This window comes from Prionailurus viverrinus, chromosome A3 (assembly GCF_022837055.1).
Source record: "Prionailurus viverrinus isolate Anna chromosome A3, UM_Priviv_1.0, whole genome shotgun sequence".
In the NCBI taxonomy this organism is placed as follows: Eukaryota; Metazoa; Chordata; class Mammalia; order Carnivora; family Felidae; genus Prionailurus; species Prionailurus viverrinus.
The window spans coordinates 11,854,262-11,879,839 of NC_062563.1; the positions used below are offsets into that span (position 1 = coordinate 11,854,262).

At 52.6% G+C, this 25,578-nt stretch overlaps 1 protein-coding gene across 2 annotated transcripts; it reads right to left on the reverse strand.

The window, feature by feature from the left end:
• Positions 1 to 2,009: 2,009 nt before the first annotated feature.
• On the reverse strand, positions 2,010 to 25,530 carry SNAI1 (snail family transcriptional repressor 1). 2 transcript variants are annotated; one of them, XM_047851412.1, is made up of 5 exons: positions 25,471 to 25,530; positions 24,016 to 24,169; positions 8,054 to 8,703; positions 6,916 to 7,443; positions 2,010 to 2,992 (listed from the first exon to the last, which is right to left on the reverse strand). In XM_047851412.1, the coding sequence occupies exons 3-5, from the start codon at positions 8,133 to 8,135 to the stop codon at positions 2,808 to 2,810; spliced, it is 795 nt and encodes a 264-aa protein (XP_047707368.1). In that variant the 5' UTR covers positions 8,136 to 8,703; positions 24,016 to 24,169; positions 25,471 to 25,530; the 3' UTR covers positions 2,010 to 2,807. The 2 variants fall into 2 exon arrangements, with proteins under 2 accessions (XP_047707368.1, XP_047707367.1); XM_047851411.1 differs by lacking the exon at positions 25,471 to 25,530 and having other exon boundaries at positions 24,016 to 24,612.
• Positions 25,531 to 25,578: the final 48 nt, after the last annotated feature.

The window sequence follows — 25,578 nt, forward strand, 5'->3', positions numbered from 1 at the left end:
TGAATCAGTCTCCCACAGCCTCTGTCACCCTGGGCCGGGCCAGCATCATCTCAGCCCCCGGACCTTGGGATTCCCAGCTCATCCCCCCCCCACCCTGCATTCTCCACCAGGAGCCTGGCGGGCGAGTAAAGCAGGCTTCACTCCCTGCTTGGGTGCCCATGGCTGCCCAGAGGCTCGGCGGCTACACTCCCGAGTCCTCAGGAGGCACACATCCTCTCCGGGATACGAATGCTTCACCCATCCCACCCTGTCCCCCTGTCCCCGGCCCCCTGGTCTTGCTCTGGTCTTGCTCTGCATGGGGCAAGTTCATTCCAGCCTCCAAGCGGTCGTGCTTGCTGCTCCCTCCCGCCTGGAACTTTCTCTCCCTTCAGGTCTCAACTGGACCGTCAATGCCGCCTGCCCAGGGCTCCAGTTCCGCTGCCAGCGGCCTGCCTCATGGGGTGAGCCTGCCCCATCGCTCGAATTCTGTCTTGGCAGAGCGTCACCGGAGGAAAGCGGCTTGTGTGGTCAGTCACTTGTTTTCTGTCTCCCCCACTAGAACCGAAGTTCCACGAATGCAGGGGGGACTGTTCACCGCTGTGCCCCAGGGGCCTAGAACAGGGCCTGGCACACGCAGTGCTCCTCAAGACCTACTGAATGAAGGTCCCTTTCCGGTCTCCGGGAAGGAAGGCACAGCCATCACCCCATTTTATGCAGGCAGAAACTGGGGAGCCCAGAGGGGCAGCGCCTGGCTCTGGGCCCTGACAGGGGCACAAGCCAGGCATCCCTGACTCCCAGAATGCTCAGAGCCTGGCACACCCCATTCCGGGTGTCGGGGAGGGGTTTCCAGCAGGCCTGTCCCGCCCCCCCACCCCGGAGTGTGGGAAGTCATTTATTCCCTCACCACTGGTGTCGGCACCTACTGTGGGGTGAATATACATGACGGCCCAGGGACACGGGACACAGTAGGCCCTCAGCAAATTGGTGCCCAGCCCCCAACCCCCGCAACTCCCTAACTTCCCTTCAGGGAGGCCAGCTACAATTTGGCGATTGTTAGAGAACTTTTTTTTTTTTCTTTTGGGAGGAAAGCTGCAAGTCATTAAGGGCTGCTCCCGGCCCGCGGGTCACCATTTCCTGTTTAGAAGAAAGAATCATCTCTCCTTTGGAACATGAAGCTCCCCCCACCCCCGGCCTGACTCTGGGGCTCTGGGACGCCTGGGAGTCCTGCTCGGCTCCCCGCAGGAAACTGGCACCTTCAGCACCTTTTGTGCTCAGAACGGACACTCATTTTCTCCTGGCCCCAGGAGGGCCCCAGAGGTGAGGTCACCGTGACAACCAGCCAGGAGTGAATTATCCCAGCCTAGGACGCAAGCTAACCGTCTTCCCGTCCTGTCCTCGAGCAGGAAGCTGAATGACCCCTACCCTTTGGCCTGGCTTCTCACCCTCTCGGCTCCAGCCAGCCAATTTCCTTGCATCAAAGGCCATTTGGTACCCGGCAGCCAGACAGAGGTGTGGGTCCGACAGGGAGGCCAGAGTGGGGCCCGGAGCCCTTGGAAACAGGAAGCACATCCTCCGTCCCCTTCGTGCTCAGCGCATTCCACTCCCTCATCTGGGAGAAGCAGCCAATCCCTCCCCAGACCTGCAGTGCTGGGGCAAAGCCGGCAGCCTGGGAGCTGGCTTCTCACCCTGTGGGCCTGGTCCGCCTCAAAATGGAAGGATGAATCGATCAGGGTCACATGTAAAGTGCAAGGAACCTGCGCATCCCACCCCCCCCACCCCCCACTGCTCACTGGCCCACAGGTGTTCCCACCCTCCCCATCAGACAGGACACCCAGGCTCAGAGGAAAACCCACGTGCACGAATCAAGTCCCTGACAGTCAAAGTCAGAAGTCCAAAGCCACATGACGTTTTAAGAGGACAGGATTTAAGCCCGTGTCGGGAATATCCGGGCTCCAAGGACCCCTGGCCCCTCCTCCCTTCCTGAAGGCCCTTTAAAACACCCACCCCTCTAGAAAACTAAGTAGACTTTCTTAATACATAAATTAACCACTTTATTGAATATCAATAAACTGTACATATAACTATACAAAACGTTTCCTTAGTACAAAATGTTGCTTGCAATATAAATACCAGTGTACCTTTAAAAATGTAAACATCTTCCTCCCAGGCCCACCTGTCAGACCCCAAAAATAGTTCTGGGAGACACATCGGTCAGGCTGAAGCACCCCACTCGGGCCCCCAACAAGTGACAGCAATTACTCACAGTCTCTTTTGAGACGTTGTTAAATTGCCCATGAAACAGGTGCCACCATGACAAACAGGAGGCTGAAATAGCTGCCCAGGCCTGGGGGGCAACCTGGGGTCCAGACCAGTCCTTGTGTCAGTGACCGCCCCCACAGGCCCTGGGGGTGAACCTGCGCAGTTAGTCACACCTCCTGGAGGGGTGGCCTGAGGGTTCCGGGTGGGGGAGGAGTGGGTTCCCCTGAGTGGGGGGAGCTTCCTATCAGTCTGTCTGCTTTTGTCCCGGAGCTCAAAGCAGCTGTATCCAAACACCTTTGGATACACAAACCCACACAGAGAGGCCAACTCCAGAACACTTGGCTGCAAGCCACCCTCCCCACCAGCCGTTCACAGAAACGTCCACGGGAAGGCCTCTCTCAGAGCCCACCGAGGCACCAGGGCAGAGAGAACCGGAAAAAGGTCCTCGGAGTCCTGCGGGCCAAACGCAGCCAAAAGGGGGAGCTCAGAAGGGAATTCCGTGGCAGTTGGAAGGATGGAGGCCGCAATGGCCCGGGGAGGGTCTGGAGAGGCAGAAGGAGCTTTGAGGGTCAGCGGGGGCCCCCCGAGCAGCCTGACTCTTGGTGCTTGTGCAGCAGGGACATGCGGGAAAAGGTTCGGGAGCACGTCTTGCACTGATACTTCTTGACATCCGAGTGGGTCTGGAGGTGGGCCCGAAGGTTGGAGCGGTCGGCGAAGGCTCGGCTGCAGTGGGAGCAGGAAAAGGGCTTCTCTCCTGAGGACAGAAAACGGGAGAGCCGAGTGCTAAACCACTTGGGGTAACAGCTGGCATTTATTTGAAATCCTGGTCCCCCCACCCCGGCCTTTAGAAGCCAGATCACCCCAACCCTGAAGGAATCCCATGACCCAGAAAAACCAGGCCCTATTATCTGGTGCCCAAAGCCCTAGATGTGATCGGGAGTTCTGCCACCTCCCACCGGGTGACCTTGAGCAAGTCATCTGGCTTCTCTGAGCCTCCATTTGCTCATCGGTAAAATGGAGCTGTTCACCCCCGCCCCTATAGGAGTCAGTAATCCAGAGACGGTAAGTAAAGCCCTCATCATGGCAAGCTGGCCGGGGGTGCTCAACACACCACGACAATGATGGTGACGGAATTTACTGAGCACTTACTTTGTGCCAGGGACTCTCGCCTCATTTAGTCCTACCTCTGTCCTCAGTTTAGAAACGGTGAAACTGAGGCACAGAGAAGCCACGTAGGATATGCAGGGTCACCCAGCAAGAACCAAGCACCCTGATTCCAGAGCCCTTGATTTTAACCACTACACAGACAAGGGGGCTCTAGTGGGTACTCCTTATTATCACGCCTGGATTCACTTCATGGGGGGGGGGGGGGGACAAAGCTGTAGTCAACCTTAAAGGCTCCCGGCCACACCCCTCCCCCCAGCAGGTTAGGCCACTTCTCTGAGCTGCTTCCGCATCACAGTGCTGCTGCCTGCCGACCATGTTCTTTCCTTCCCTTCGTTGTCAGTGATCTCAAGTCTTGAAATTCAGGGATCTCCCCTGGATTCACCCCAAGCCTCTAGCCCAGGGCCCGGGACCCCGCCACAAGGCTACAGAAACCTTTTACCTTATGACTTGTTTAGAACCCCTTTCTACCTGTGCCCCTCGCACCACCTGCCTGGCCCAGGCCGTGCTGAAAAGAGTCCTGCTCCCGGAGCTAGGTACACAGTACGTGCTCACTCAAGAAGTGTTTATACAAAGAGAAGTCTGTTGTTTTTTAAAGCCTCAGAGGAGCCTGACCCCTCAATCACCACCAGATAATGCTGTTCACCAAGTTTTCCTAATTCCTGCCCCAACGAAGACGATATAGTACACAGTCCGAAAACACTGACAATGTTATTGTGTTTTCTTGGGGGTGCAGCATTTCCTACTAAATAAGAAGGCCAAATAGTAGCTCATTAAACAAGTACTTATCAAGCTTCCACTATGTGCCAGCCAATAAAACTGAACATTCTTTACTACAAAGTAAAATTCTATCCTCCCACTTTCAGCCTGATATGCCCCTAGGCCATGGCCCACTGGTTAAATCTGTGCTGGAATTCAAGAGCAGGGAATGAATGAATTCCATCAGCCTCTGGGTGCCTGGGGCACTGTGCTGGGCACTGGGAGGGAGGGGTCCAAAGTCAGATGCCTGAGGCTGACTGTGGAACCGTCCACACAAGGGCTCAGTCTCCTGGGGCAGAGAGACAAGGCAACAGGCCACACCACGGAGCAGGGGGACTTAGCAGGAAGACTAGGGAAGGGATGTCTGAGTTAACTGGCTCGGTCACTATCGAGCACCCTCTGCATACTAGGCCAGGAAGGTCTGATGACTGCACTACAAGGTCCACATGAAGTTCTTCCTCCTTCACACACTCCCTGGTGAACTAAGGGCTTACTGGACACAGATCTGGGTAAGGGGGCACGGAGAGCCACTACCCTCTCACCTCCTTGACAGAAGTGAAGCGACCCTGGCTCCAGCCTTCTGAGCTGTGACTTGGGAAAGTGATTTCCTTCTGTGCCTCAGTTTCCTGATCTGTAAGGTGGGGGCTACAATGGCACCTCCTTCCGGGGGCTGTCGATTTACTGCATTAACCCAGGTAAAGGAGGCCCTGGGCAATACCCTTCCCACACAGCAAGTGCTCAGTGAACGCTACCTTTATGCTGCGTAGGATCAGACACAACCGTGAACAAAGGAGGGAGGCCTTGGTAGGATGTGATGGGGTGGGGGGGGGTCTGTGTGTGCAAGCAGCAGGCACAGACCTGCACCCCTTGCAGATCCCCCACCCCCGCAGACGTCTTTATGGTGATCCTGGCGAGTGTGAAATCGGCACCAGGCCGGCGGGGACAAAGGCCGCCGAGGGGGGCACTGTACATGCGATACTCCCCGGATTAAAGGGGCCTGACACGCTGCGGGCCAGCAGCTGAGGCCGGGAACAGGTGCTGGGCACCACTGGCCCATGCACCTGCTCCACTCCCCCAGCCCCCACCCACTGGGCCCACCATTAAGACACACAATGGGAGTCAATGAGGATGGTGATGGTGCATTTCAACAGGCTTTTTGTGTCTGAGCCATGCCTTTACATGAAAATAATGTCAGGATGGGAGGGGGGAGAAGCTGGGGGCTCAGGGGAGCACCCCAATGGTTTCAACTCCCCCAAATAGAGCCCTCTTCAGCCCAGGACAGAGGCCTGGCAGTTGGCGGGACCTTTACATCAGGTCCCTTTAAAATCAGGGCTGTGTGTGCACAAAGTGAGAGAGACGGGGGTGGGGGGAGGGGGGTCGTCTGCAAGCCGGGGGGGATGCCCGGGACACTTTGTGGGAGTCATAATATCAATAATGCCTGCAAAACGCCAGGCCTAAACAAACCACCCCACTGACCCTCATGGCTCAGAGGTCAGCCACTGGGCCAGGAAATGCCAGAACTGAGGTCTCCAAACCCATCAGCCTGACCCCAAAGCTGCTAGCTACGACCCTTGAACCTTCTCCCAAAGTCACACCCCAAAGAGCAGCCACCTTTCAAGTTCTGAAAGGACGCAGCGGCTACCTTTTCCACATTTCCAGAGAGTTAAAGGATAGAGAAGTCTCCATTTCACAATTTTCTACACATTTAGTCTCATGTTTTTGAAACACAGGTAGAACTGTGTTTTCTGCCGGCAAAGGTATTCCCAGGGCCGCAAGATAGGACTAAGTTTATCTAGTCCACGGTGGGGGCAGGGAGAGCAGCCCTGAGAACCATGATAACAAATTATTATGAAGTGATTAAGGAGACACTGAATCTTGATACCCGCCCTAACAAGTGCTATCAGAGTCCTGAGGCTCAGAGAGGTTCAATCACTTGCCCAAGTTCACACAGCACGGAAGCGGCGCGAACATCAAAAACATTCCTGTTCGGGGGGCACCGGGGTGGCTCAGTCAGCTGGGCGCCCCAACTCTTGATTTCGGCTCAGGCCACCATCTCACGGTTGTGTGAGTTCGAGCCGCGCATCAGGCTCTGTGCTGACCGTGTGGAGCCTGCTTGGGATTCTCTCCCCTCTCTCTGCCCCTCCCCCACTCGCCTGCTGGCTCTCTCAAAATAAACAAACGTTAAAAAAAAGCAACATTTTCGTTATCACGGATCGAGTGGTGGCCCAGGTGCTTTCTGCATATGCTTTCTCTCCTGTAACCCGTGCAGAACCCCCACAGGCTGGTCTCATGCTCATTTTACAGACGAGGAAACTGAGGCCAGAGAGGGGACACAGCAGAGCAAGGTTGGAAGAAGTTCTGCAAGCAGGATTCTGAGCCAGGTGGGGGGTCTGACAACATCCTGCCTGGCTGGGGAGGGGGTGGGGGTGGGGGTGGGGGTGGGGAGGGCGGGGCGCGGTGGGCTCCTTCACACCTGGCCCCGACAGCTAGGTGTTGGTTGCACCTTTCCCCGGACCCCCAACTCCAGCCCATCCGGTGAAGGATCGGAGGCTGCGGAGTCTCACAAAGTCACCCACCCAGCCCATCTGCCCGGCTGACGGGCGAATAGTGCGTGTGGCCGCCCGGCGTCTCCGAGCGCCGCGAGCAGGCCCGAGCCTCAGTTTGCGCACCCCGAAAGCGGCAGCCGGCCCGGCCCCCCACCCTGACCTCCCGGCCGGCCGACAGGCGGGGGCGGGGACCCGCAGGGACACTCACCGGTGTGGGTCCGCACGTGGCCCTGCAGCAGCCAGGGCCTGGAGAAGGCCTTCCCGCACGTGCCACAGACGCAGGGCAGCGTGTGGCTGCGGATGTGCATCTTGAGGGCGCCCAGGCTGAGGTATTCCTTGTTGCAGTACTTGCAGCTGAAGGCCTTGCGAGTCTGGGAGTCCTTGGCCACGGAGAGCCCGGCCAGCTGCGCGGGCAACCGGCCCAGGCCTGGGAAGGCAACGTAACCCTCGGCCTCCAGGGAAGAGGCCGAGGTGGAGGAGAAGGACGAAGGGGCCGGCGAGGGGGGGCTGGGCGGCTGCGAGCCTTTCCCGCTGTCGTCGTCCGACAGGGAGGTCAGCTCCGCGGCCTTGGGGACCTCCTGGGGCAGAAGGGCGGCCCAGCCGATGGGCTGGGCTTGGGGCGCCAGGAGAGAGTCCCAGATGAGCGTGGGCAGAGAGGCCGTGGGGTTGAGGACCTCGGGAGGCGGGATGGCCGCCAGCAGGTGGGCCTGGTCGTAGGGCTGCTGGAAGGCAAACTCTGGGGGGAGACGGAGAAAAGGGCAGGGTCAGGCATTCGGTCGGTCGCGCAGTCAGTCAACAAACCGTAGCCTGCTGGGGGCGGGGGCGGGGGCGGGGGCGGGGGGGGGGGCGGCGCGCGGGGCCGGCGCTCAGTACTTACTGGAGGGAGGAAAGAATCGCGGCCCCGACGGCCCGTCCTGCCGGCCCGGAGCCCCTCTTCACCCCGGCCGCCCCGCTCGCCCGCCCCGGCCTCCAGATCTCACGCGCAGAGCGCCGCCCAGCCCCGACTCGGGGGCGGGGGGGGGGGTGGAGTGGGGGGGGGCCCTGCCCCTGCGTCCCCGCCAGGCCCCGGCCCCCTCCTTTCCCCAGTCGCCCCGCCCCGCTTCTCCCCTGTCGGCCGCCGAGCAGACAACTCACGCAAGACCACCGCCCTCGGAAAGCCCTCCTCCAACAGTCCATTCACCTGCCCCGGGCTCCTCACACCCCTCCGCACACCGCCCCGCGCCCGGCCCCTTGGCTCCATTTTGGGCCCAGGATTTTGCCCCCGAGTCCCCCCTCCTTCCTCCCTCCCAGCCAGCCTTCGCCGGTCTCCCCGAAGCCCCCCGGGGTCCCTCACCCCGTCCACTCACCTGGGGAAGAGTCGTGCAGCTCGCTGTAGTTGGGCCTCCGGCGGGAGCAGGCGGACTTCCTGACGAGGAAAGAGCGCGGCATGGTGGCCAAAGCAGCCGGGGGTCGCCGGTTCGCACAGGGGTCGCGAGGCACTCCACCCGCGAGGCCGTGCCGCTGCGCTCTGAGTGGAGACGCGCCGCCAACTCCTTTAAGTACTCCAGCCTCTGGAGGGGCGTGGTCGAAGGATGCCACGCCCCTTTGTCACCTCGGCGCCAATCGAGGCGCGCCTTCGCCGGAGGCCACGCCCCGAGCAGGTGCGCCGGGGCTGGCGGGGCTCGCGCCGCGTGGCGCTGGGGGCCGGGCGGGGGCCGCTCGGAGGCCCGGCCGCGGGCGCTGCTCCGATCGCCCCGCGGCGGATTGCCGGGGGCGGGCGCAGGGAGCCCCAGGCGAGGCGGGACCCCCTTCGGTACCCCGCGCGCCCGCCTGCCCAGCGATGCACGGTCGTCTGCTTCTGGCGCCCCCTGGCGCCGCCCGCCGCGGGTCTGGGCACCTGACGTTCCGAAACCGCCTCCGCCTCAGGCTTGGGGAGGGGGCGGAAATATCCTCGGCCAGGCTGGCGCCTCGCAAAGAGCGTGGGATTCACGAAGTACTATACACATTTCGGGGGAGGCTGCGAGGAAATGAACACCTTCACGTGGCTGCTGGTAGTGTGAAATGCCACAGCCTCTTTTGCAAAGCAATCTGGCATCATCTAGCAAAAGGCATCCGTCCCTTCACTTAGCAAATGTTTACTGAGCACCCGCTACGTGCCAGTCACTATTCCCGGAGCTGGGGACACATTCCTGAGCAAAACACTCGGGGTCTCTACCTGTAAAGTGTAGCTCGCCGTACGGTGGGGGAGAGAGACGAAAGTAAACAGATAATTATTAAGCAAAGGGAAGTGTGCTTTGATGGGGGGAGGCCACAGGACGCTGTGACAGTCAAGAAACGGGTCACCTGACAGGGGGTCGGGGCAACTTCCCAGAGGAAGTGAAGAAATACCGAGGGGAAAGGCCCGAGGTAAGACTCGGCCTACTTCAGAGTCTTTGAGAGCAGCTCCCAGGGATGGGGGTGGGGTGGCCAAGCCTGAGAGGTCAGATCTGCTGGGCCTCCAGGGCCTAGAGGAGTTTGAACTTTGCCCCAAGGACACTGGGAACCAAGACAGGATTTTCAGCTGAGGAGGGACCTGTTTAGAGTCTGGTTGAGAAAGATCACTCTGGGCAGGTGGGAGAAAGAAGTGGGGAAGGGAAGGGCTGAGGCAGGACTTCTCGCCTCTCTGGGACGTCATCAATACTGTGTCTAAAGGATCTAACGCTGGGCTCCACAGTGGGGGCACCGACTGGTCCCATGTGGCGTGGGCCCAGGGGAGGGACAGCTGGAACCTCACCCTCAGCTCTCCCGGGGACCCACCACTCCAGAGAGGGCCATGCCAGGCCTGGGGTGGGGGTGGAGGTACAGAAATAAATCCATAAATAAGTCCCATCCCACTTGTTTTCATCTATGAAGCAAGGGCTATGAAAACCTGTAAGTCCCACTACTCACCACCTAGAATGAGGGCAGGGACAATTGTCTGTTTGGGACAACTGTGTTCTAGTTGCTGAGTCGAGTCTAGGGTAGGGGGTAGAGATGGGCCATATGCAGTCACTACTTAGAATACACCCCTCTCCTGTGTCTATTTAGTTCCAAAATGTGATTCTCCGCATGCAGCCAGAGGGAGGAGTAAGACCATGTCTCTCCGCTGAAACCCTCCCATGTTCCTGTCTCACCCAGAGTAAAAGCCAAAGTCCTCACCACAGCCCTCCGCCCTGCTGATCTGACCTCTGCTGACCTTGTCTTGAGCCACTCTCCCCATTCGCCAGGCACAATGATCCCCCCCCCACTTCTTTGTGTTCCTCCACATCCCAGCCCTTTACCACCACAGGACCTTGGCACCTGCCAGCCCCCCCCCCCCCACCTCTCTTCCCCCAGATCTTCACCTGGCTGGCTCCTTTTCAGTCTCTGTTTCAACATTTTTCACCAATGGCTCAGCCTCATCAGTGATGAGAGAAATGCAAATTAAAACCACTGGTGAGATACCATTTCACACCCATCAGAAGAACAAAAAGTTAAAATTTGGTCAATATCAAGTGTTGAGGAGGGTGTGAGGGCAGCAGGACTTTTGTCCCATGCGGAGGACGGTGTCAATGGGCACAACCACTTTGAAAAAGCTTGGCATGAGCTAGTAACAGTCTACTCCTAGGCCAGCGGGCATCCCAGGGATTCTCAGCCCTGGCCGCAGATTAGATTCCGCTAGGGAACACCCAAGCCTGGGCCCACCTCCACATACACCCTGATTTAATCAGTCGGGGGGGGGGGGACTGATTAATAATAAACATATTAACATGTTTTTCAAACTCTCCAGGTGATTCTACTGAGCACTGCTGCCCAGCCCCAAACTCGGAAGAAACAAGAGAATATTCACTAAACCCTTGCTCCTAATAGCAAGAATTTGGGAACGACCCAAATGTTTATCAACGGTATCATGGATTAACGAACGATGGTTCGTTACCCATAATGGAAGAATGAATGACCCCTATCTCCAGGGTAAGGAGTCCAGGGGCCGCTGGTGCGCAGACACCATCGCCTGGCCTCCGGGTTTCCATTTTCCAGGGTCGGTCAGGCACCTGCGCTCGGGAAGGGGTGGAGGGCGGGGGAGGACCTTTCTCGGATCAAGGCCGTCCCCTCCTTTCGGATGGAATCGTCCCCGCCCTCGCTCCCCTCCCTCTTGGAAGCGGCGGAGACCGCGAGGTGGGAGGGGGCTACGAACGAGGCCCCGGGGCCACAGACCAGCTCCCCGAGGTGCTGCCCCAGGGCCATATGGCAGGGAAAAGCGAGGCGACACTTTTGATGCAGTGGTGTCAGGTCCTCCCGGAAGTGGGCGGCCTCTGGGGCGAAGCTGCAGCGAACCGGGCCGGGCCGGGCGTTCGCTCCCCGCTCCCCGCTCCCCGCCCTGGGGCGCGGTCCTCCGGCGCCCTCTGCTGGCCGAGGCGCTCCCTGAGGCCGCTTCGCCTGAGCCGCCACGCTCGAGGCTGGGAACACATGCCACTAATGGGGGTGAAAACTGGTACACCTGTCTTGGAGGACAGTCTGGGAATATCTAATGTGACCAGGAAAGGCCTCTGAGGGGAAGACACATTTGAACAGAGGCCTGCGTTTTCCACAGGGGTCCGTCCCCCACTAAAAGTAAAAACAGTAACTAAAAATGTGACACCCAAACAGAAAAGAAAGTCTCCTTCATCCCAGATATCCATTTCTCTCCCCAAAGGCAATTATTTTTAACCAGTGCTTTGTATGATCTCCCGGGGGGTCCTTATAGAAACAAGGAGACATATATGTAGACTAACGTACATGCCTTCTTTAGGTACCACAAATGGGAGCCCACACGCTAGCCTGTATCTTGCTTTATCCTCCCAAGTAACGATATTCAGTATCTTGAAAATTGTTCCAGATCATTACATGCAGTTTCCTTAATCTTTTGCAAGACTGAAGACCCTTCCATTGTATGGATTATACTACAATGGCAGGATGTATTTAACAAGAGGACTTTCCCTCCCAGAGCCTTCAGGTTAGATTACAATTTTTCCGCTACTATAAACAACGTGGCAATTTCCATGGATGTGTTGAACACACATCTGTGCACTCTGGGTCAAAGGTACCGTTATATAAAATGTTGATACATTTGTCCAAACATCGTCCAAAAAGGTTAAACTAAATTATAGTTCCACCAGCAGGGAAGTGAGGGCCCCTTCGTAAAAACTGGCCAGGCAGGGTATACTCTAACCTTTTTATCTTTGCCCATCTGATAAAGGAAAGTGAGACCTCCTAGTTGCAATTTGCATTTCACATGAATGGGGTGGAGCATTTTTACGTGTTCCAAAGCCATTCTGTTTCTCTATGTTCGAACTATCCCTTCATGTCCTTTGGTCATGGAATCGATGAAATTCTTAATTGCCAAGAACTCTGTATATTAGGCCACTTGGCCCCTGTTGATTAGATCATTAATCGGGTGGCTGAATCAGAGTCAAAGAGTTAATCTTGACCAGGAAGAAGACGATGTCTACAGAAAGTTCAAGGAATGAGCCAAGGCTCAACCACCACCCTTATCCTTCCTTGATTTAAAAAAACAAAGCTTCTTCGAGTGTCTCACACTTGCCTGAAAGCAAACAGTGATTCAGCCTTGGGCCTATGACCCCAGAGGACCTGTGAAGGAGTCAAAATCACCATCCCAGGATATAAATGGCTTTCAAGGGAGATTTTGGGTCAAAGTCTGTTGAATGTGGCCCCGAGTTGGGGGCTCCCAGAAAAGATGTGCAAACCCTTTTCGTTCCAATTTGCTGAGCACCTCCTGTGTGCCTGGTTCTGTGCAGGAGCCTCACTCCTATGGTATCTCTGTAGCCTCCCAAGGTAGTATTTGATGCTCTTACACTCAAGCCAATGCCCATCTGGAGACCATTTAATATATTATGGTGCAGTCATATTACACACCTGTCAAAAGGGAGAAAGCTCTGCATGTAATGGATGAGGGATCATCAAGACATTAAGTGGTAAAAACCAAAGTGCAGAACAGCATGCACAATGTAATACCATTTGTATAGAAAGTGGGGGAAATATATAGGTATTTCTTAGAGACACAGAAGCCACCTCTGGAGGGAGACACAAGAAACTGGTAACGGTGATTGTCTCTCAGGAGGGGATCTGGGTGGCTGCCAGGCAGGGGTGGCAGGGAGAGGCTTTACCACATCCCACATCCCAGGTCTTTTTCTTTTTATCATGTGCAAGTATTAGCCTCATTAATTTTAATAGGGTAGCACAAGTCATCCATCATAGGACTTGTTAAATACCTAATAGTCCAATCAATGGAATATTTTACAGCTGTTAAAATGTCAAAGACCATCTGTGTATATAAACCCTCCATGGCTCCCATCTCATAGGAAAACCCAACGTTTGCATTACACCAGGAGGTCTAATGTAGGGTCCGGCCCTCGTGGCCCCTCCGAACTGATGAGGCACCAGCCACAATGGACCACACCGGGCATGCTCCGGCTCCGGTAACTTGCATGTGATGCCCCCTTCCCCTGGAATGTTTTCCCTCCAGAGGGCCTCCAGGCTCATCCCCCTCATCTCCTCAGCGAAGCCTTCTCTGGCACCATTTCGTCAGCCACCCACCCCTTCTCTCTCCAGTCCTCATTCCCTTATCTCCCTCCCTGTTTGACTTTTCTCTCCTGCAACTCAACCACTACCTGACATTGTGTATGTTTTACTTTTTTGCTGATTGCCCTTTAGACCAGAGGTTGGCAAATACAGCCCATGGACTGAATCCAACCTAAGGTTTGCCTTTTATGGCCCCTTGTGCTAAGAATGGCTTTTACAGGAGCATCTGGGTGGTTCGGTCGGTTGAGTGACCAACTCTTGATTTCGGTTCAGGTCATGATCTCACGGTCTTGGGATGGAGCCCCGTGTGGGATTGGGCTCCACACTGAGGGTGGAGCCTGCCTGGGATTCTCTCTCTCCCTCTGACCCTCCCCAACCTGCCTCATTCTCTCCCTCTCTCCCCACCCCCCGCCCCGCCTCAAATAAAAAAAATAATAAAAAGTAAAATAAAAAAAAGAATGGCTTTTACAGATGACTGTTTGCAATCGATTTGAGGATGGGGAACACTAACTTGGAATCACAATTAAAAGCAAAATGTAAATCTTCAAAAGAGAATTCCATTCCTCTCTTTCGTAGACCTGTATCATCAAAAAATTATCTTTAGGGGCGCCTGGGTGGCGCAGTCGGTTAAGCTTCCGACTTCGGCCAGGTCACGATCTCGCGGTCGGTGAGTTCGAGCCCCGCGTCGGGCTCTGGGCTGATGGCTCAGAGCCTGGAGCCTGTTTCCTTTTCTGTGTCTCCCTCTCTCTCTGCCCCTCCCCCGTTCATGCTCTGTCTCTCTCTGTCCCAAAAATAAACGTTGAAAAAAAAAATTAAAAAAAAAAATTATCTTTAAATATTACATTTTTAAAGAATGTTTATTTACTTACTTTTGAGAGTGAGAGAGCATACACAGAAAAGGCAGATAGAGGGAGACAGAATCCAACGCAAGACTCAAACTCACAAACCATGAGAGCATGACCTGAGCTGAAGTTGGGACACTTAACTGACTGAGCCAGCCAGGTGCTCCTAAATATTACATTTTGTCAACAACAAAAAAAATTGTGGAAATGTATTTTCTCTTATATACGTACCTACATAATGTCCTCACTACTGAGGCCTAAAACCTAAATATTCACTCTCTGCTCCATCGGGGCAGGACCAGTTTTATTTACTGCTCTGACCTATGCACCCCGAGAGGAGGTGCTTAATAAATATTAGCCAAATGGATGAATGAACTGCTAGACTTTTAAGTGAAAAACAAAAAGTCAAGGGAACAGCATATCTAATAGGCTGCCTTTTGTGCAGAAGTAAATAAGATAATATCCACCCCGTGGGCACAGACTATCTGTGAAAGGTGACCCAAGAATCTGGTAGCATCTGAGGAGGGAAGAGGACAGGGGTAGGAAGGAGGCTTCAGTTTTCTTTTTTATGTTTATCTTTGAGAGAGAGAGAGAGAGAGAACAAGCAGGGGAGGGGGAGGGGCAGGGAGACAGGTGGGGGACAGATGATCCGAAGCAGGCTCTGTGCTGCCAGAAAAGACAGCCCAATGCGGGGCTCAAGCTCACGATCCGTGAGATCATGACCTGAGCCAAAGTCGGACACTGAACCAACTGAGCCACCCAAGTGTCCCTTCTCCTAACCCTTTCTGAAGGATATGAATGTTTTATTTTAGATACACATGACAATTACAAATAAACGGCTTTGTCATGAAAAAAAGCCAACCACAAAACCAAGACTATACTGATTGCCCCTGAGACGTGGTTTCTTTATCTATTCATTGGGGTAATAAGAAGGGGGTAGTTCTGGAACAATCCTGGGTAACTGGAAGGAGGTGATCACCCTGGTTCAAAGGCAGTTGTCCCAGGCCTCGAGGGCGGCAGGTGTCTGTGTGTGTGGGCTGAGGGATGTCCTACAGCCGGGCCTCCCCACACCTGGCGTGCTGATGCTCCTGCTGGTGCTCCAGGCCCAAGACGGGTCGCTGGGATCTCCTCTAGGTGCAGAGCGCGCCTTCCCCCTGCTAATCTCCGTGCACTGCCACCAGGGGTTCGCACACACACTATCTCTCCAACTGTCTCGTGCCCTAATTTGGCCTTGGCAGCCTCGCCCGTCGGACTGGACTGATATCCCCCCGTTAGCTTCACCTTCCTGGCAGAAGGCTGACCCTGTCTCCAGGAAAAACCCCAGGAGCCTCCTCTCTCCCCCACCCACACCCACTTCCACACCTGTAGACGCCTGTGCCTCTCTGACCCGCTGTGTGGGGGAGATCTTGGCAAGCAGGAGAAAGTGAGCGCAAACGATTTTCTCAGGTCAGAGTCGGCTCTTCGCTTCAGACTCAAAATAAGCTCCAAACCCTGCTCGTGGCCCCCGAGCGGCTCCATCACCTTCACTCTCCCCGCCTTGCTGGTCATACAGGTTCTTTCCCGTAGCAGGGGGAACGCCCTTATGCTCCTCTGCCCAGGACAGCCTTTCCCAGCTCTTCCTAGAGCTGGCCTCAGTTCAAACATCACCTCAGAGACACTAATACCATCTCACTCTCCCATCTCTTGCACACCGACCCATTTGATTCCCATGGCAAGATTATCAGTCCCATTTTATAGATAAGGAAACTGAGGCTCAGTGAGGTGAGATACTGACGTGCCCAAGTCACAGCGAGCGAGAAGCAGAGCGTACCCGGCCTAAGAGGCTAGGATATGGTGATAACCCAGCCGGCCACAGACAAGGTCTCTGTGCCCAGTGGAGCTCACAGGTGAGGGAGGGAGACAGTAGCAGGCAACTCAGCAGCCCCAAGGGACCCCAGTTGAGTCAGAGGAGTGATATCCAAACTGACTCCAGGCTGAGGTCACAAGGATGGGCAGGTGAGAGGGGAAGGGAAGTGAAAGAACATTCAGGCAGCAGTGACCATGATTAAGAAGCCCAGGGGCAGATGAGTGTTCCAGGATGGGAAAACAGTTCACATGCTCTGTTCAGAGCCCCAGGCCCAGGTCAGTGCTGCTGCTGCTTTTTTTTTTTTTTTTAAGTTTATTTATTTTGAGGGCGGGGGGTGGGGTGGGGAGAGCACAAGCAGGGGAAGGACAGAGAGGGAGAAAGAATCCCAAGTAGGCTCCTCACTGTCAGTGCAGAGCCTGATGTGGGGCTTGAACCCGTGAACTGTGAGATCTTGACCTGAACCAAAGTTGGAGGCTTAGCCATCTGCGCCACCCAGGCACCCCCTGCCAGTTAAGATCAAAAATGTTCAAATGGAGTTTAGGAAATCACGATGTTTTTAATATTTGCATTTAATATATTAACACTTAAAAAAATTTTTTTAATATTTATTTTTTTTTTTTTAAATTTTTTTTTTTTTTTTCAACGTTTATTTATTTTTGGGACAGAGAGAGACAGAGCATGAACGGGGGAGGGGCAGAGAGAGAGGGAGACACAGAATCGGAAACAGGCTCCAGGCTCTGAGCCATCAGCCCAGAGCCTGACGCGGGGCTCGAACTCACGGACCGCGAGATCGTGACCTGGCTGAAGTCGGACGCTTAACCGACTGCGCCACCCAGGCACCCCAATATTTATTTTTGAGAGAGAGAGAGACTGTGAGCCAGGGGAGGGGCAGAGAGAGACAGAGACAGAATACGAAGAAGCAGGCTCCAGGCTCCGAGCTGTCAGCACAGAGCCCGATGCAGGGCTCGAACTCTCGAGCCGTGAGACCATGACCTGAGCCGGAGTCAGACGCTTAACCGACTGAGCCACCCAGGTGCCCCAATATATCAACACTTCTAAGACATATGCACAAATCACTACACAGCACAAAGCTGAGGCCCAGACAATAGACAAGTCCCATTCCCTCAACTACACCCACCACCCAGGTCAGGAGCTAAAATCTCCATGGTCACTTCAGAAGCCCACATGTGTACAAACACACATACACACAAGCCCTCTAACCTTCACCTGTATGTTCTCACGGGTCTTCGAGGTAGTTTTGCCAGATAAAGCCCAGATGCCCCATTAAATTAGAATTTCAGATGAACGACAAACAGGCTTTTAGTGTAAGACTGGGACAGACTTATTCTTTTTTTTTTTTTTTTTTAACGTTTATTTATTTTTGGGACAGAGAGAGACAGAGCATGAACGGGGGAGGGGCAGAGAGAGAGGGAGACACAGAAAAGGAAACAGGCTCCAGGCTCTGAGCCATCAGCCCAGAGCCTGACGCGGGGCTCGAACTCACGGACCGTGAGATCGTGACCTGGCTGAAGTCGGACGCTTAACCGACTGCGCCACCCAGGCGCCCCCAGACTTATTCTTTATCTGAAATTCAGACTTAACTGGGCTTCTTGTATTTTTTTTTTTGCTAAATCTGGTAGCCTGACTTGGAGACTGGCTCCAATGAGCACTTCCAGCATAATCTATAACCGGTCTTCTGTTGATGGGTAACCGGGTTGCTTCTCAAGAACAATAGTCCCCTGAAAATCCCCACACAAAGGACTCTGACCTTACCTACAATTGTATCTGCAGGGTGTGTTCCAAAAAGTGGCTTAGTCACTTCTCTGCCTGGATTCCTGTGGCCGGGCTGCTGAGGCCTCCAGTGCTTTGGACAAGCGCCCTCTCAGTCTCTGGGGCATGTTTCTCTTTCTCTCTCTCGTCTCTGCCATTTCTGCCTGTCTCTGCTTTTTTCCCTATTTCTGCCTCTCTCTCATCCTCTTTCCCTTAGATCCAGCAGCTCTGAATAATAAAACACTCAGAGAGCAGGCAAAAATGTATTTGTAAGGACACCCACTCTGTCTCGGTCTAGAACAGTCAAGCTGGAAACAATCTAAATACTCGCTAAAGTACAGCCCCGCCTCACCAGCAGCACCATGCAGCCATTAAAAATAACACCAGACCGACACGGAAAGATGTTGTGGCTACATCATGGGAGTGAAAATGCAAGTTAACGAGACGTGAAGCATTTGCCCATTTTACATTTCAGTCAAAAATAATGATGGCTCAGAGCGCCTGGGTGGCTGAGTCGGTTAAGCCTCCGACTTAGGCTCAGGTCCTGATCTCGCGGTTCCTGATTTCCAGCCCGGAGTCGGGCTCTGTGTTGACAGCTGGAGCCTGCTTCAGGTTCTGTGACTCCCTCTCTCTCCCTCTCTCTCTCTCTCTCTCTCTCTCTCTCTCTCTCTCTGCCCCTTCCCCACTCACGCTCTCAAAAATAAGTAAGCATTTAAAAAAAATATATGGTGACTCAAGGACACGTAAATATTCTATTGATGGGATTAGTTGTCAGTGGGGGTGAAGTGGTTTCAACTTTCTTCTTTGTATTTTTCTATCCTCCTGTCTTGTTATTTTCTTAACAATAAGCATTATGATTTTATGGGGCACCTGTATGGCTCAGTTGGTTAAGTGTCTGACTTCGACTCAGGTCATGATCTCACGGTTCATGGGTTCGAGCCCTGTGTAGGTCTCTGCTGACAGCTCAGAGCCTGGAGCCGGCTTGAGATTCTGTGTCTCCCTCTCTCTCTCTGCCCTTCCCCCACTTGCACTATGTCTCCGTATCTCAAAAATGAATGATGTTAAAAACAAATAATAAGCATTAGGATTCTTAACACTGTACATATTTGCTTCATAATTTTCAGCACTGTGTATATTTCCTATCTATCTATACAAATTTATAAACAGGTATCACTATTTTCTTTTCTGAACCATTTAAGAGTAAATTAGAGACATCATGTCCTTTACTTTTAAACTTCTCTATGCAGGGTGCCTGGGTGGCTCACTCGGTTGAGCGTCTGACTTCAGCTCAGGTCATGACCTCACAGCTCGTGAGTTCAAGCCCCAAGTCAGGCTCTGTGCTGACAGCTCGGAGCCTGGAGCCTGCTTCAGATTCCATGCCTCCCTCTCTCTCTGCCCCAACTCACTCGCATTCTGTCTCTGTCTCTCTCAAAAATAAATAATAAAACATTTTTAAAAATTTAAGCTTCTCTATGCAAATTTAGGAACAAGGATATCCCCCTATGCAACTGTAATATAACCATCAAAATTGGGAAACCTAACATTGATACAATACTGTTCCTTACATGCCACAGTCCATATTCCAGTGTCAGCAATTGGACCAATGATATCCTTTATGGTAACCCTCACCTATCAAGGATCCAAACACAGCACTGAAGTCAGCTACCACACCTCTGTAGGCTCCTTTGACCTTGACAGTTAGGAAGCTCTGGCTGTTTTGTAGAATGTCCCTCAACTGGGATGATTTGCCTGACAATTCCTTATGGTTACATCAGGTTAAATGTTTCTGCCGTATCTTCAGGTGTATCCCATCGAGTCACCCATGGTTTGCCCCATTATCGAGGATACTTTTTTTGAGAGACCGCGAATGGGGGAGGGGCAGCGAGAGCTGGAGACAGGATCTGAAGCGTGCTCTGCGTTGACAGCAGCGAGCCCGATGCCGATCTTGAACTCACGAACTGCGAGATCATGACCTGAGCCACCCAGGCTCCCTGAGGATGTTACCTTTAATCACTTGGTGAAGAAGGGGTCTGCTAGGTTTTTCCATTACAAAGCTGCTAATGTTCCCTTTGTAAATAATTTCTGGGGAGATCATCTGAGACCAAATAGTCCAGATCATTTTTAGAATCAGAAAAGGTATCACTAAAGTCTTACAACCTGTAAGGACTGAGCTTGTCCACCTGATTCTAACCATCACCTAAGCCGCTGCCCCACCCAAGCTACAACAGGTTTGCGGTAACACTAGCCTACCTCACATTCTATAATAGGATTTGCTAAACTAGCCTAAGGATGCATTTTACCTGAGGTCCTTTCTAAAAGATAGACTCCGAGGCCCCACCCACACCTACCAATCAGAATCTCCAAGGGAAGGGCCTGAGAATCTATTTTATAGTAAGTGACTCCCAGGTAATTCATGTCTTCAGGCCAAGTTTGGGAAACACCTCACTTAATAATAGCAGCTTAGTCACCAAACATTTACAGCTGCTAGCTGCTTAGGTGGGGCCGGGCACTGAGTGGTCTCAGGGATGGGTGGGGGGAATAGTGGTGACATTGGTAGCTCATTTATTAAGCACTTATTTTGCTCCAGGCCCTGTCCTAATGCTTTCTGTGGACTATTTAACTAGATTCCCATAACTCTATTAAGGAAGACACTCATTAATCCCATCTTATGGATAAGGAAACCAAGGCAGAGATTAGAATAATCTGTCCACTGGTCACAGAGCTAGTGGGTGCTGGGAATAGGAGGCTGGGCAGTGTGCCTGAGACCGTGCACCTAATCTCACTTCTGTACTGAAACACCAAGTGCTGGGTCCCTGCTTGTGCAAATTACTCATCCTATGTGGCCTCCACTCCCTCATCTGTGTAACGGGAATGCTATTAGCGTCTCTCCTGAAGGGCTGGTTAAGAGGATTCAAGATAGGACTTTTCCAGAGTAACCTGAATGCCTGGCTTTTATCATCTTTCAGGAACCAGACGATTAAATCAAAATTATTTGCGGGTGGGGAGGTACTATGTCGGGAACCAAGGATGAGAAAGATTATCGTTATTCCTGTACTCTTAGTGCCCCGCTGAGCCCTATGTGGGACACTCAGCAGACACTAAGGAAGGTTGGGGAATAAGGAGATGAATACAGGCAAGAAAGCATCCAGGGACCACGTCGTCGAGGGCCTGGGCAGATCCGGTTTCCACCAGGCAGCGGCCATCTTCCCTTGCCTGCCGGCCTGAGTCTCACCTCCTCTGCCCAGCAAGGCCCTGCTCCCCACAGACGGTGGGGCCAGCTCCAGACTCTAGGAGACACGGCCCCCTTCAGGCTCTGCTTACCACCGCACAGGCCCCGAATTCTGGGGGCCACTGAAAGGAAGTACCATTGTAAAAGAGCCCCCTCTTAGTTCCATTTCAATGCTAGGAATATGTATTGAAGGTATTTGGGACCAAGTATGAAAGAGAGTAGGGCACAAGACAGGCAGAGTCCTTGCCCTCAAAGGCTTAACTTCTGAGTATGGGAGACAGCCATTAAAACAAGGAATTGTACATTTAGTTACTTTTTAAATGTTTATTTATATTTGAGAGAGAGACAGAGACGGTACCCAAGACAGGAAGGGGCAAAGAGAGACGGAGACAGAATCTGAAGTAGACTCCAGGCTCCGGGCTGTCGGCACAGAGCCGGACGTGGGACTTGAACTCACAAGCTGTGAGATCGTGACCTGAGCCGAAGTCAGACGCTTAACTGACTGAGCCACTGAGGCGCCCTCACAAAAAATAATTTAATGAGGTGTGAGTTGCCTAGCACATAGCAGATGTTCAGAACATTTGCCGTGCTAATACACATTGAGTAGGGTTTACAGACTTGACCAGTAAAAAACACACAACACCCAATTAAATGTGATTCCTAACAAACAACAAATAGTATTTTTAGCATGAATATTCCTCGCATTCACTTCTTGACTTGAGCAAATTATACTTCTGTGAAATATTTCATACGTATTTATACTAAAGTTACTTGTTGTTTGCTTGAAATTAACATGTAACTGGGAGTCCTGTATTTTACCTGAATATTGAGCAATGGGGCCACAGAAGTAAATAGGAATCCTGACCTCAGGAAACTTAATAGTATAGTCCGAGTATTTATACAAAAGTTTAATAAATACTCTGGGGGCGCCTTGGTGGCTCAGTCAGTTAAGTGTCTAACTCTTGGTTTCGGCTCAGGTCATGATCCCGCGGTTCGTGAGTTCAAGCTCCGCGTCAGGCTCTGCACCAACAGCAAGGAGCCTGCCTGGGATTCTTTGTCACTCCCTTGCCTCCCCTCGCTTACATGCTCACTCTCTCTCAAAACAAATCATTTTTTAAATACACACTCTGATTAGTATCAGAAGTTTCTAGAGGAACATCAGACATGAAAGTCTGATCTAGGAATCCAAACTGCAACTGGGAAGCAAAAACAGTGGGGGAAGTGGAGGAGGGGGCCAGCAGGACCAACTATTTCAGAGGAATAGTGGGAGACCTGACACGCTTGTGACGTGGAAAGGCCCGTATGGTCAGAGCACAAGGAGTAGGAGTGTCGGGAGTTGAGGCTGGAGAGGCAGGCAGAGGGCAGAGCACAGGGGGCCTGGAGGGGGACCCTGGAGGGGGCCTGGAGGGCCACAGCAAGGTGGTGGGACTTTATCCGAGGGTAACTGGAGCCTTTGAAGGGTTTTCAAGGCTCCTTCTGGCAGCTTGGTGGGAGATGCAGTGGATGTTGGCTAGAGAACACTGGAGAGGCCAGAAGGAAAGCTGCGTCGGTAATTCAGGTGAGGTCGTGGCGGGTTTTGAGATGCTGGTGGCAGTGGGATAGTGATGCGGGAGCTAACATCATAATTTTGTAACATGGGGTGTTGAGGTAGACAAAGGAGTTAAAGATGATGTTTAGGCTAACTCTTGAGCAACCTGGAGGGACGTGTAGCACCTTCCCTAAGGTGCTGGGGGGTGAAGGACCCAGCACGAGGTGAGCTCACTCAGCTTGGGCCATGCAGAACCAAAGATGCTTTCGAGTCATTCTGTGGACAGCTCTTAGAAGAAGCTGGCTCTGTGGGCCTGGAGCTCCAGAGAGCTGTCTGGTCGAGAACTACGGGTCTGGGCTCATCAGCACATGGACGGTAACGAAAGCCAAGAGAAGAGTGGTCAGTGGGGGGAGTCTGCCTGGGGAGAGGACATGGGGTGAGTCTAGGGCAGAGGCTGAAGAATTCCAACAGCTAAGGGAAGGGCACCAGGAGATGGCAGCTGCCTAGGAAATGGAAAAGGAATACGGTAAAGAAATAGGAAAAGAAACCAGGACGGTGTTGCAGCAGCAGCAACGGTTTCTAAGAGGAGGGCGGGGTCAAGAGCACGAAACAGACTAAAGATGAAGTGGAGGGGACTAAGAGAGACTGACTATCTGCTGGAGTCAGTGACGTGCCTTGTCCTGTCTGGTCTCTGGGGGAGGGCAGGGTTCAAAGCACAGGTTGGAGGAGCTGAGTAAAACTGGGAAAGAAGAGAAACTGAAGCACTGGGGGAGGACAACCAGCTCAAGGTGTCTGGGTATGAACTTGGAGGAGAGGTAGGGGCCAGTATGTAGATGGTGGGAGAAACCCAATCACGTTCAGGTGCTATTTAGGAAGAGAGCCAACAGCAGGCGACACTCGACGCACTCGAGTGGGAGGGAGAAGGCCCAGGTGGACAAAGGAGAAAAGGTCTAGATGATACTGTGAGCTCGTGGACTTCTGGCTTCTGGTTTCTTCACAAAGTAGGAATGTTTACTATTTATTAAATGGCTCCCATTTATTAATCCTTTACCATGAACACTTACCAGTCTGTAATTATACATTTGATTATACGTGAATCCCCAGTGCCTGGCACAGTGCTGGCACATGGTAGGTGTTCAGTCAATACTGTGTATGCCTGAATATGAAGACATCATCCATTTCCCCAATAAGGAAATTTTAAAAAGTTTTTTGGCCAAACTGAACATGAGAGCTTCCATCATTGCAGATGAAATACTCAAATGCCTGCCGATTCTCACTTACTTACATACCTAAATCAAAAGTAAAAATATTTTGTCTAGTCGTAAGAAGTCAGAAGAAGGATCTTCTTTAAACCTAGACCAGGTCTTGTCATTCGAACCTCCAACGCTCCCATCTCACCCAGAGAAAAGCCCCAGATCTGCCCCCCAGCCGCCTGTTGACACGCTCCCATGACTGCCCCCTCACTGCCCTGCCCCAGTGTAACACACAGGCTCCCGTTAGGGCCTCTGAACATTCCCTCCAGGAACGCTCTTCCCTACCTGGTCAGCAGGCTTGTCCCTTGTTTCATTCAGGTCTCGGTTCAAATGCCATTTTCTTGGTCTGTCTGGGATGACAAAGGACTTCAAGGACTGCCGCCGTGTGTAGCATTAGACCTTGTGATTTCCTGATGTGTAACCGGAGTCCAGGACTTAACTGCTTTAGCCAAAGGTGGGGGTATAAAGGCAGGGGTAAGAAGACTCATGGGTTGCTGGTACTGTCCATAGCAAGAGGGAATGATAAAGAGGGAGGGGCATGGAGGGAGGAAGCCCGAGATGCTGAACTCAGTTTGGGCCGTATTAAATTTAAGGTTCCCATGGGATTGGGATCGGAACGGACAAGCCCAGGGAGAGAAGTCCAGGAGCTGAGTGCCCACAGTGCAGCAGGCGTCCTGCCAGGGTTTTGTGTACGTTGCTCCTTGAATCCCAAGAACTTTAAGATGCAGCTATTCCCGGAAATGTACGACTAGATAAAAGCAACACTTCTAGGGGCGCCTGGGTGGCTCAGTCGGTTGAGCGTCCGACTTCGGCTCAGGTCATGATCTCACAGTTCGTGAGTTTGAGCCCCACGTCGGGCTCTGTGCTGACAGCTCAGAGCCTGGAGCCTGCTTCCGATTCTGTGCCTCCCTCTCTCTCTGCCCCTCCCCTGCTCATACTCTCTCTCTCTGTCTCAAAAAATAAAACATTAAAAAAAAATTTTTTTTTAAATAAAAAAAAGCAACACTTCTACATTTGTTTTAAATATATGTAATTAAAAATAAGTAGACATTTGAATAGTTCATTTGCAGTGATAAACGCTCTTATAGTCAATTTGGCCAAAAAACTTTAAAAATTTCCTTACTGGAAAAATGAATGACTTCCTTATATTCAGGCATATATGTTATTTACTAGGCATCTTTTATGTGTCAGCACTGTGCTAGGCACATATTAACTGTGTAATTATAAATTGATAAGGGATTAGTAATTGGCAGCTAGTTAATAAATAGCAAATATCTCCTACTTTATGAAGAAACTAGAAGCCAGAAACATCACTCCTATTATATTGTAGGGAAACATTTAAAAAGGGAAAATATTTGCCAGATGTCCCACAGCCAGTGGCAGCGTGCAGAACTTAAACATGCCATGACCTCAGATCTTAATGCACAAAACCCTTTACTACAACATCTCGGGGATGCTAAGTCATTGGAATGGAGCTGAAGCCACGTGTCTAAATAAAGCCTTATTTCATGGAGCACGATCACTTCTTGCCTCACCAGAACTCCCAGCTGTGACAAGTAGGGGTTGTGTTCATTTCCAAGAGAGGACAAGCTCAGTGAGGCCCCACTATTAAACCGTCAGAACAAAGATCAGAGCCAGATGGGACTTGTGACAAACAAGAATGTCTCCTTAGAAAGAGCAACAATCTTCTGGAGTCTCCTCAGGCCCAAACCTCAGCAAAAGGTGGTTAATGAGGGACACCTGGGTAGCTCAGTCCTCAGGGTCCGACTCTTGATTTCGGCTCAGGTCACGATCTCGCGGTTCATGGGGTCGAGCCCTGTGTCAGACTCTGTGCTGACAGCAGGGCCT